The 11162-nt window shown below is 42.6% G+C and overlaps 1 protein-coding gene across 3 annotated transcripts in view; it reads right to left on the bottom strand.

The window, feature by feature from the left end:
• Window positions 1-6625: 6625 nt before the first annotated feature.
• The window catches only part of NAT9 (N-acetyltransferase 9 (putative)), a 44718-nt gene continuing 40181 nt past the window's right edge, over window positions 6626-11162 (bottom strand). Inside the window, exons 7-8 of one of the 3 annotated variants that reach the window (XM_040331284.1) lie at window positions 9583-9729; window positions 6626-6922 (exon numbers count right to left, since the gene is read on the bottom strand). In XM_040331284.1, coding sequence (XP_040187218.1) covers window positions 9583-9729 — 147 coding nt within the window. In that variant the 3' untranslated portion in view covers window positions 6626-6922. The remainder of the gene's footprint in view (window positions 6923-9582; window positions 9730-11162) is intronic. The other 2 variants (XM_040331285.1, XM_040331286.1) reach the window with 2 other exon arrangements.

Raw genomic sequence — 11162 nt, 5'->3', positions numbered from 1 at the left:
AGGGACCACCACCAGAGTCGAATGTCAGGGACCACCACCAGAGTCGAATGTCAGGGACCACCACCAGAGCCGAATGTCAGGGACCACCCCCAGAGCCGAATGTCAGGGACCACCCCCAGAGCCGAATGTCAGGGACCACCCCCAGAGCCGAATGTCAGGGACCATCAGAGCCAAATGTCATGGACCACCACCAGTGCCGAATGTCAGGGACCACTACCAGAGCCAAATGTCATGGACCACCACCAGTGCCGAATGTCAGGGACCACTACCAGAGCCAAATGTCAGGGACCACCACCAGTGCCGAATGTCAGGGACCACCAGAGCCAAATGTCAAGGAACCACCACCAGTCCCAAATGTCAGGGACCACCACCAGTGCCAAATGTCAGGGACCACCAGAGCCAAATTTTAGGGACCACCACCAGAGCAAAATTTTAGGGACCACCAGGGCCAAATGTCAGGGACCACAAGTGCAACTTGTCAGGGACCATCACCAGATTATTATTAGAAATCACTTGTATGACACAGTGGGGATCTCCCGTGGTGTCAGGTATAGTATATAAGAATGAAAAAATAGAGAACTGCGCGCTATGGTAATATATTAAAGAAGCTGCTCCCCTAAAGTGGTGTGAAAAAAACTTTAGCAATGTGGGGGGTGTATGTAACGGTCACCACCGTTTACGACCTTCCATCCCATCCACGACAGCTCATCTGACACACAGACAAATCAGCAGGCATCCCATTTTCCCAGAATCAAGACGAGACACGCAGCTCTGTACTTGTTCCAAATGAAGACAATTTTAATGGTTTCTTCTCAGCTTATATACAGTACAAGGCATTAAAGCAGTGTTTCTCAAATCCAGTCCTCAGGCCCCCCCAACAGGTCAGGTTTTCAGGATTTCCCTCAGATGAAAAGGCTGTGGTGATTACTAAGGCAGTGAAACTGATCAAATCACCTGTGCAAAATAATGGAAATCCTGAAAACCTGACCTGTTGGGGGGGCCTGAGGACTGGAATTGAGAAACACTGCATTAAAGGAACAATCAACTCCCCACCCACACACTAAGGCTAATTACTAAACATTCTTCATTAACAGCATAACAAACAAAACACCATCACACACTGAGTTCCCTAGGCAGACGTTCTGTCTCCGACAAGTACATTCCACACATAAACAGTATTTAGCATATATAATTAGAGGTCTGGGAGCAGACCTGGATTAACACCTGTCCGTTACAACACCTTTACACAAGGACAATGAAATGTCTTCCAGGCCCTGACTCAATTAGCATGTCACTAGTCAGGGCTAATCATAGAATGAGTCACTATTGACTGGTTGGGCCAACATCTTGCAGTATCTCAAAATCCTGCAATACGAACTATCAGTGATGTCCCATCTCATGTAATACGTGAATTATGATTCACTTGCCACCCCATGTCCAAAGGGCACAGGGTGGACTCAGACCCAAGAGTTATCAGTGACGCTGACACAGGAGTATCCCCCATCCTCACAAAGTCTCTGGGTGTCACGGGTCATCCTGTTACAGTGTATAATAATAAGGGGTACTAATAGTAGGTGATAGATAAATTCCAAATTCTAGCTTGAAACAATATATTAACTATAAGGTCAACAATGCAATAGTGATTTAAAGTGCAAGTGCTTATATAATAACATAAAAAAATAGGTGCAAACAGGTCCAAAAAATGCAGCAATGGTCACTAAATGATAAGCATTGGTAAGTCCATGCATCAAATGGTTGACTTGAGAGTAGACACCATCACCACGGAACAGATATCAAACTGGCGACACCCGGTGAAAGGTAGAGGTAAGTGCCTACTTACCAGACCACCCACCATGACCCTTCGTATGAAAAAATGATCAGGTGGAGCTTTAGTACAGTTGGTGGCCTAAGGTCTGTATTGTACCTGGATGGGACTGGCCAGGAATGGACTCCAACAGAAGAAATTACCATGAATAAAATGAAGAAAAAAGGGCCATAGTGAAGTTCTGCGATTTATTGTAAAACAGATTAAAAACAAAAGCCAAATGGCCGCTTACTTGTGCAAGTGCAGAGACCTTGGCACTAAGGAATCAAGCGTGTTACAGCTAGATGTGACGTGGAGCACCAGCTGCACTGTGTCTCACTCGCGTGGGTAGGTGTAGCGTGCATTCAACCGCCTCTCTGTGCCAAACCTGGAAGAAGCTGGACATGACCAGGAACGCCTCGACGTACGTTTCATCTATTGATGTCGTCCAGAGGACTAGGCGCATCATGGGAAATGGCCGCTGACAGTAACCATTTACCACGCGATCGCTCCGTCAATTTACAGAGCGATTACTTGTAAATAAACCTGTGTCATGTCATGACTCCGTTTCCTCTCTCCCTTCTCTGTACCGATCTGTACAGTGTGAGAGGAGAGGGGGAGAGATCAGCAGCAGCAGCGCTGTGGGCTGGATCTGTAGTGCCCACAGCGCTGCTCTGTGACAATTGCAGTAACATCCAGCCATCCATGCTCAGTCATCCCTCCATGCTCAGCCATACTCTGCAATACCCGGCCATACTCTGCAATACCCGGCTATACTCGGTGATACCCGGCCATCCTCGGTGATACCCGGCCATACTCCGCGATACTCGGCCATATTCCACAATACTCGGCCATACTCCACGATACTCGGCCATACTCTGTGATACTCGGCCGTACTCTGCGATACTCAGCCATACCCTACAATACCCAGCCATACTCGGTAATGCTCGGTGATACTCAGCCGTACTCAGCCTCTCTATGTGGCCAGGCTGTGTAAAAGTCTCCCACATGTGGTATCACCGTACTCAGGAGGAGTAGGAAAATCTATTTTGGGGTGTTATTTTTGCTATGTACATTCTATGTGTTAGAAATATTGTATGGACAACTTTGTGTAAAAAATAAAAAATTAGTTTTCATTTTCTTTCCACATTTTCCAAAAATTTGTAGAAAAAAATGACTCATTATGCCTCATAGATTATATGTTGGAGTGTTTTATTTTCAAAATGGGGTAATTTTTGTGGCATTTCCATTGTCCTGGTGCTCCAGAGCCTTCAAAAGTGTAATAGGTAGTCAGGAAATTGTATGTGTAATTTATGCTCCAGAACGCCTGAAGGTGCTCCCTACATGTTGGGCCTCTGTATGTGGCCACGCTGTGTAAAAGTCTCACACATGTGGTATCACCATACTCAAGAGTAATAGCAGAATGTGTTTTGGGGTGTAATTCGTGGTATGCATATGCTGTGTGTGAGAAATAACCCGCTAATATGTAAATTTGGTGAAAAAAAGAAAGAAGAAAAAAAATCTTGATTTTGCAAAGAATTGTAAGAAAAAAATTATAACTGCAAAAAAACTCACAAAACCTCATCCTAAATACCTTGGGATGTCTACTTTCCAAAAAGGGGTAATTTGGGGGGCATTTGTACTTTCCTGGCTTGTTAGGGTCTCAAGAAATTAGATAGGCGTGTGATCAATTTTCAGAGATTGGCACCACAGCTTGTGGACTATGGGGTAGATTGGCTTATTTTTCTGCGGGCGTAGCGTATCTCAGATACGCTACGCCGCCGTAACTTAGTGAGGCAAGTTCGGTATTCACCAAGAACCTGCGCCCTAAGTTACGGCGGCGTAGCGTAAATCTACCAGCGTAAGCGCACCTAATTCAAATTGTGAAGAGGTGGGCGTGTTTTATGCAAATAAAACATGACCCCACGTAAATGACGTTTTTGACTAACGGCGCATGCGCCGTCCGTGAAAGTAACCCAGTGCGCATGCTCCAAATTAACCCGCAAAAAGCCAATGCTTTTGACGTGATCGTAAATTACGCACAGCCCCATTCACGGACGACTTACGCAAACGACGTAAAATTTTCAAAATTCGACGCGGGAACGACGTCCATACTTAACATAGGATATGCCTCATATAGCAGGGGTAACTTTACGCCGGAAAAAGCCTAACGTAAACGTCGTAAAAAAATGCGCCGGGCGGACGTACGTTTCTGAATCTGCGTATCTACCTAATTTACATATTCCTTGCGCAAATCGACGGAAGCGCCACCTAGCGGCCAGCATAAATATGCAACTAAGATACGACGGCGTAAGAGACTTACGCTGGTTGTATCTTAGAGATATTCTGGCGTATCTGACTCTTTGAATCAGGCGCCAGGATACGACGCCTCACACTCAGAGATACGACGGCGTATCTGGAGATACGCCATCGTATCTCCTACGTGAATCTGGCCCTATAACTTTCACAAATACCAAATTAGGGTTGTCCCGATACTAGTATCGGTATCGGGACCGATACTGAGCATTTGCACGAGTACTTGTACTCGCGCAAATGCTCCAGATGCTTCCCCCGATACTCCCCCCCCCCCGCCGAGAGCGGGTGGAGAGGGGGCGGAGCAGAGCAGTCCTCGGGTACGGAGGAGAGGAGACCTGCTGCCGCTGCTGCCTAGTCCCCAAAGTGAAAGCCAAGCCCCTCGCCGCTGCCGACATCTAGATGATCGGTGTCGGGAACATAACAGCTTTCATTTGAATAGCTGTGTGTTCCCCCGGCGCGCCTTGTCATGCATAGCCCCTCCTCCTTGTCCGGGCACTTTGATAGACATATCACCCGTCCCAGGATTGGACTGGTGATCTGTCTATCAAAGTGCCCGAGCAAGGGGGAGTGTCTATACATGACGAGGCGCGGCGGGGAACACACAGCTGTTATGTTCCCTGCGCTGATCAACTAGATGTCGGCAGCGGCGGGGGGCTTGGCTTTCACTTTAGTTTGCACATTTAACCCCACGATATACAGAGGGACACTGACAGCCAGAGGGAGAGGAGTGATGTCACCGGGGTTAGCTCCCTCCCCCCCTATCCCCGTACACACCGCGCCGTCCCGCGGCTTAACCCCTCACCTCCCGGCCCCGATCATCACTTCTGTTCTCACGGATGGCTCCGGGACTTGTAGTACGGGGATCTCCCCTCCCCCACTGGGTCCAGCCAGAAAGTTACAGTGTGTGTAATCCCCCAACAGTCCACTGCACAGCACCGGTCCCTGGATGGGGGGGCGCTGTTCCCGGTCAGAGCTCGTCCTCTGATAGGATGACAACACTCACCTGTTCTATATTCATCTATATAGAGGAGCAGGAAATGTGTTATCACTATAGACCCCCCCCCCCCATGTATAATATAAGGAGGAGGGGAGGTGTGTGTTGTGTAGAGATGGCAGGGGGAAGTCATTACCCAGAGGAGAGGATCAACACTCAGAAATCAACAGGTCCTCTTCTCAGACACATAGAAAGAGAGAGAGAGAGAGAGAAAGCAATGTGTACTTCTATGGCTGATCACACTGAGCCCCCACTAGTGTCTATACATGACGAGGCGTGGCGGGGAACACACAGCTATTCAAATGAAAGCTGTTATGTTCCCCGCGCTGATCAACTAGATGTCGGCAGCGGCGGGGGGGCTTGGCTTTCACTTTAGTTTGCACATTTAATATATAAAAACGTTCTTTAGCGTTCCTGAAATCCTGCGGTAATTAGGAATATATAAAAGCGCCCATTTAGCCGCATCTTAAACTACAGGAAAAAAAAAAAATATCGTGTCTACCTTTCAATAAATCATTTTACAACTTGAATGGCTAAATATTTTCAACGAGGATTAAAAATAATGTCGCTTTAAATAAACGTGCTGTGAGCCGGTTTTATTCTCCGTATCCAAATGGCCTTTTTATTGCCTCGGGCCGGTTGGAGCGCCGGGGTCCGCCACGCAGGTGTAACAACACAGGAGTCAGTCAATGCGAGAGAGTTACGTTATCGCGACCGTCTAATGAGCCTTTCAATGGCTCTCGTCTCCGGAAAAAACGCTTTTTTTTTTTTTCATTTAGGCACATGGCTTTATTTAGGGACATGGCTGCATTTAGGGACATGGCATCATTTAGGGACATGGCTGCATTTGGGGACACAAGGCTGCATTTAGGAACATGGCTGCATTTGGGGACACAAGGCTGCATTTAAAAAAAAAGTATCGGTAATCGGTATCGCGAGTACATGAAAAAAAGTATCGGTACTTGTACTCGGTCCTAAAAAAGTGGTATCGGGACAACCCTATACCAAATAATATACACCAATTGGGGTTCTTTTTACCAAAAATATTTAGCAGTATAAATGTTGGCCAAAATGTATGAAGATTACTAATTTGCTAAATTTTATAACAGAAACAAAGAAAACACTTTTTTTTTTACAGTCGTTTTTCTTTTATAGCACAAAAAAAAATAAAAAACAAACAGTGATTAAATACCACCAAAAGAAAGCTCTATTTATGTGAAAAAAAAGGCAACAATTTCATATGGGTACAATGTTACATGACTGAGTAATTGTCATTCAAATTGTGAGAGCACCGAAAGCTGAAAATTGGTCTGGTTAGGAAGGGAGTCCAGTGGGCCCAGTGGGCAAGAATAAATATACCTGTACATAGGGTGGATTATGCTACCATCTAGTGGAGATAAAAGGTGCTGTTTGTTGCCATCTAGTGGTGATAAATTGGTATGAATGTATTCATAAAAAAGTTCATTGTTCAAGGTATAGCAATGAAGAATCATTTCAGAAACCTTTTTTGCCTCTTTCTCTTTATTTTATTTTTGTACAACAATATTAACAGTTATAGGCACGTAATATTCAATATATAGAATAAAATATAAAACATATTTATATAAACCGTAAAACATTGTCTCCTGGTAATTAATATTGTCTTTCTTCATCTTTGTTTCATACAGGAAACTTCTCTCAGTTTGGTACACAGCAGATCACACGGCGAGAGGTTTTCAATCTCCCAACAGAATTCAAACCAGCGTCACTTATTCACCCATGTCAGAGCTTTTCTTCAAGGGAAACATTTCATTAAAAAGGTTGCATATCTAGGATTTATCATAGAAAATACTAACATGCCAGTTCATATGTACAGAATAAGAAAAAATAGAAGTGCAAAGGTTTAAATCACTAGGCATAACACTATATTTTATTACTATATGCTATTTATTAAGCACTTAAGGACAGAGCCTCTTTCTGAGATTTGTTAATCTCAGAAAGTTAAAACAAGTTAAAAACATTTTTTTTGCTAGAAAATTACTAGAAAAGAACCCCAAACATTATAAAAAAAAATTCTAACACCCTAGAGAATAAAATGGCGGTCGTTACAATGCTTTATGTCACGCCCTATTTGTGCAGCGGTCTTACAAGCGCACTTTTTTTCAGAAAAAATACATTTTTTTGAGTTAAAAAATAAGACAACAGTAAAGTTAGCCCAATATATATTGTGAAAGATTATGTTACGCAGAGTAAATTGATACCCAACATGTCACGCTTTAAAATTGTGCCTGCTTGTGGAATGGCGACAAATTTTTACCCTTAGGGCCCTTTCACGTGACCTTGTCCATGTGCGGGCTCCGCTTTGCTCAGCGGGGATCACTATGTCGACCCCTGCTGAGCAGGCAGATGACAGGTCGGTCTCTGCACACTGTCAAAAATTTGACTAAGGCTGGCCATACATTATACAATTTTCTTGTACAATTTTCCTTTAGGTTTACCAAAACCATATAATATGAGGTCAAGCCAAACAACTTTCAATTTGTATGTAATCAGGCAAGCCCTAGTACCTAAAGAAAATTGAATAAGAACATTTTATAATGTATTGCCAGCTTTACCTGTAATTTCCATGTTATGGAGTACAGTACAGGAGACAGGCAAAGTATTTACACCATGGGTTATAGACTCGTACCTTCAGGTGATTGGACCCAGGCAAGCTTTTGAGGACATTCTCCCCTAAAACCCTACCATCTCCAAGAGTCCTCCGTTTTGCTGTTAACAAGAAGAGGTAGGGAGGGTAGCCTGTGTCCTGTACTGTACTTCAAGATACAGAATTTTACAGGCAAGTCAAAATTCTTATCTTAATCATACAGTGCAGGATGCAGGCAACATATTCATACACCATGGGATGTCCCAAAGCAATGAGTAGAAGGATGGGCAACACAACTGTGCCCAAGTGCCCAAAAACAAGACTAAAAACCCAGATTCAGAGTGCCATTGCAAAAACATTATGGCTGGAGGCTGCATCGGCAGATTATTGGACAAGCACCTGGTAAAACAGAGGCATTGTGCCTAAAGGGCAAGGATGCTCCTACAGATCTGGTGGAGTGTCTTTAAGAGCTCAGGAGTAGGTATCTGTTTTACCTCGTTGGCTCTAGCATTCTGTATTCACCTACCAACTGTCATTTTAAAGCAGGGTGTCCCTTGTGAAAATCCCAGGAGAGGACAAACAAAGAAACGGTTTGTCTAATGGATGCAGCACCTTTTAGGCACCCTCTAATAGTCAGAACTATGTCCAGGCAATGCAGAGAGACTTCCTTTGACTGCTTAGGAGCAGTGCTCAAGGATGGCGATTCCAGGTATGATAAAAAAAATGTACTGGATGTGCCTTTTTTGCCTTCAGCAAAGTAGGAATCACAGACGTGGGAGCCCCTCCATTCTTTAGGACAGGGGGAGGCAACCATAGCCCTCCAGCTGTGGTGAAACTACAAGTCCCATGAGACATTGCTGGACATCATTCAATCCAGAAGAGGAGCGCCATCTGGTGGAGGAGCTTACTAACATGAAGGTGAGTATTTCAGCAGACGCTGTTTTTTTATTTGTAGAAGTGCTGGTATGTTTTCACTTTTAATCCCACGGACACATCATACATTGGTGGCTGCTGAACCACCAGAAAAAAATGTGTAAAAAAATAATGTATGAGCCCATCTTGCTCCCATGTGCATGCACATATAAGCATAAACACATCTGTCAGGGGGGCCTGCATACAGTATCAAAATGTTGCTTGTGCTACATGTCACTCTGTAAAAAGATCTGTGTACTTACCTTTTTTTAATCCAATATGGTTTTGGTCAGGTGATCCTGCAGCTCTGGCTTCCTTTTGTCAGTGAGAGGAGGAAGCGCCAACAGCAGCTGGGACATAGGAGCCTATGGCTATTGTCAAGGCTCTGGGAATTAACAGCTGTTGTTACGCAGTGAAGCCTGAAGGATCATGTGACCAGATTAAATAGGTAGGTACACCGATCTTTTTTTACATAAAGTAGGCAAAATAGGTAGGAGGAGGGGGGATGGTATATACGGTATGTGTCAAACTAGGCATAGATGGGTTTGTTTGTATTTTGATTTTCAAATGAGCTGTGGGGCTGAGTTAAAAAAAAAAAAACACACACCGATTTCCCCATCCATACAAGTGAGACGGATGGGGGAATCCGCTCTGCTGCACTATTGTATTTTGGTAGCGGGGACTCCTCCGCTGCCAGGCTCCTAAAAAAAAGAAAATGCACATTTTTTTTACCTGCAACAGTGCATTTATAAAAAAAATGTTTTAAAGTGTTTTAAAGTGAACTTATCCTTTAATCTTTAGACATACACATTTTTTTTTTAGAAATGTGTGATAAAAGGTCTCTGGCAGTGAAAGAATTAATTATATGGTGAAGCAGGTGATGAATCGTTTTTTTTTCTACAATGACTGTACACAATTGATCATACTCACCTAGTGCATGTTATTTCTTTCCTGATTTTGTGGCACTTTCAGATTCCTGTATGATGTCACTGTAAAATCGGCCAGAAGCTGCTGCCTTTCTTTATCTGATACTTTCCACTGCAGAGTGAGCTCCTGGAATACTGAGCTAAAAGATACCTGATAAAGTCAAATACACCAAGTGATGATCAATATTTTGTTATATATATATATATATATATTTTTTTTTTACAACATTGATTCCATTTGCACAGATATCTTAAATTCAGAATTTGGGGATTTACAAACTGATGTAGTTGATGCCAATACTGATGCATATAACCCCTCCCTGGCCACAGAGCATCAATATAATGATGACATTCCTTTTTTTAAAGGGTTAGTTCACCTGTACAAAAAAACGATCTATTACCTGCATAGGTGATTCAAATGGTGTAGCTTTTACTAATGTATAATGCCATTGCCCCCCAGAAAAGACTCCCAGAGATGACATCCTCCTATCCTGCCTTTTTGCTAGGACACTTTCAGCCAACACGTCTCACCCCCACTATCACAGGAGTGAGCTCTCAGACCCCGACACAAGTGTGGCCCACTATCTCCTCTGTCTCATGTGAGGGGGTTTGAATTGACTGGGAGTGTCTTAACCACATGACAAGGTGGCAGATGCCATCCCTGCAAGTTTTTCAGCCAGGCTTCAAGAGGTATGTAAATTACCTACACCTTTATTAAGGGCATTAATTAACTTTGGTCAACACAGCACAGTTAGTTTTTATCTATACCAGTGGTTCTCACTTTTCTAGTGCCGTGACCAGTGGCGGCTGGTGCTCCATTTTTTTAGGGGGGCGCAAACAAAATCACAACCCCCCCCCCCAACGTCACTCACCCGTGATTGGGCTTACAGACAGACGGACAGAGATATAGAATATATAGATAGATAGATAGATATAGAATAGATAGAATAGATGATATAGAATAGATAGCTAGCTATAGATATAGAATAGATAGATAGATAGATAGATAGAAATAGATAGATATAGAATAGATAAATAGATAATAAATAGATAGAATAGATAGATATATAGATATAGATATAGAATAGATAGATAATAGATAGATAGAGATATAATAGATAGATAGATATAATAGATAGATATATAGAGAGATAGATAGAATAGATAGATAGATAGCTATAGATATAGAATCGATAGATGGATAGATAGATAGATAGATAGATATAGAATAGATAGATTAAGATAATAGATAGATAGAGATATAATAGGTAGATATATAGAGAGATAGATAGAATAGATAGATAGATAGATAGATAGATAGCTATAGATATATAATCAATAGATAGATAGATAGATAGATAGATAGATAGATAGATAGATAGATAGATAGATATAGAATAGATAGAATATAATAGATAGCTAGCTATAGATATAGAATAGATAGATAGAAATAGATAGAAATAGATAGATATAGAATAGATAGATAGATATATAGACAGATAGATAGAAATAGATAGATATAGATAGATAGAGAGATATAATAGATAGATATATAGAGAGATAGATAGAATAGATAGATAGATA

Source organism: Rana temporaria, chromosome 12, assembly GCF_905171775.1.
Source record: "Rana temporaria chromosome 12, aRanTem1.1, whole genome shotgun sequence".
NCBI lineage: Eukaryota > Metazoa > Chordata > Amphibia > Anura > Ranidae > Rana > Rana temporaria.
This window is presented reverse-complemented; position numbering and strand designations above follow the sequence as displayed.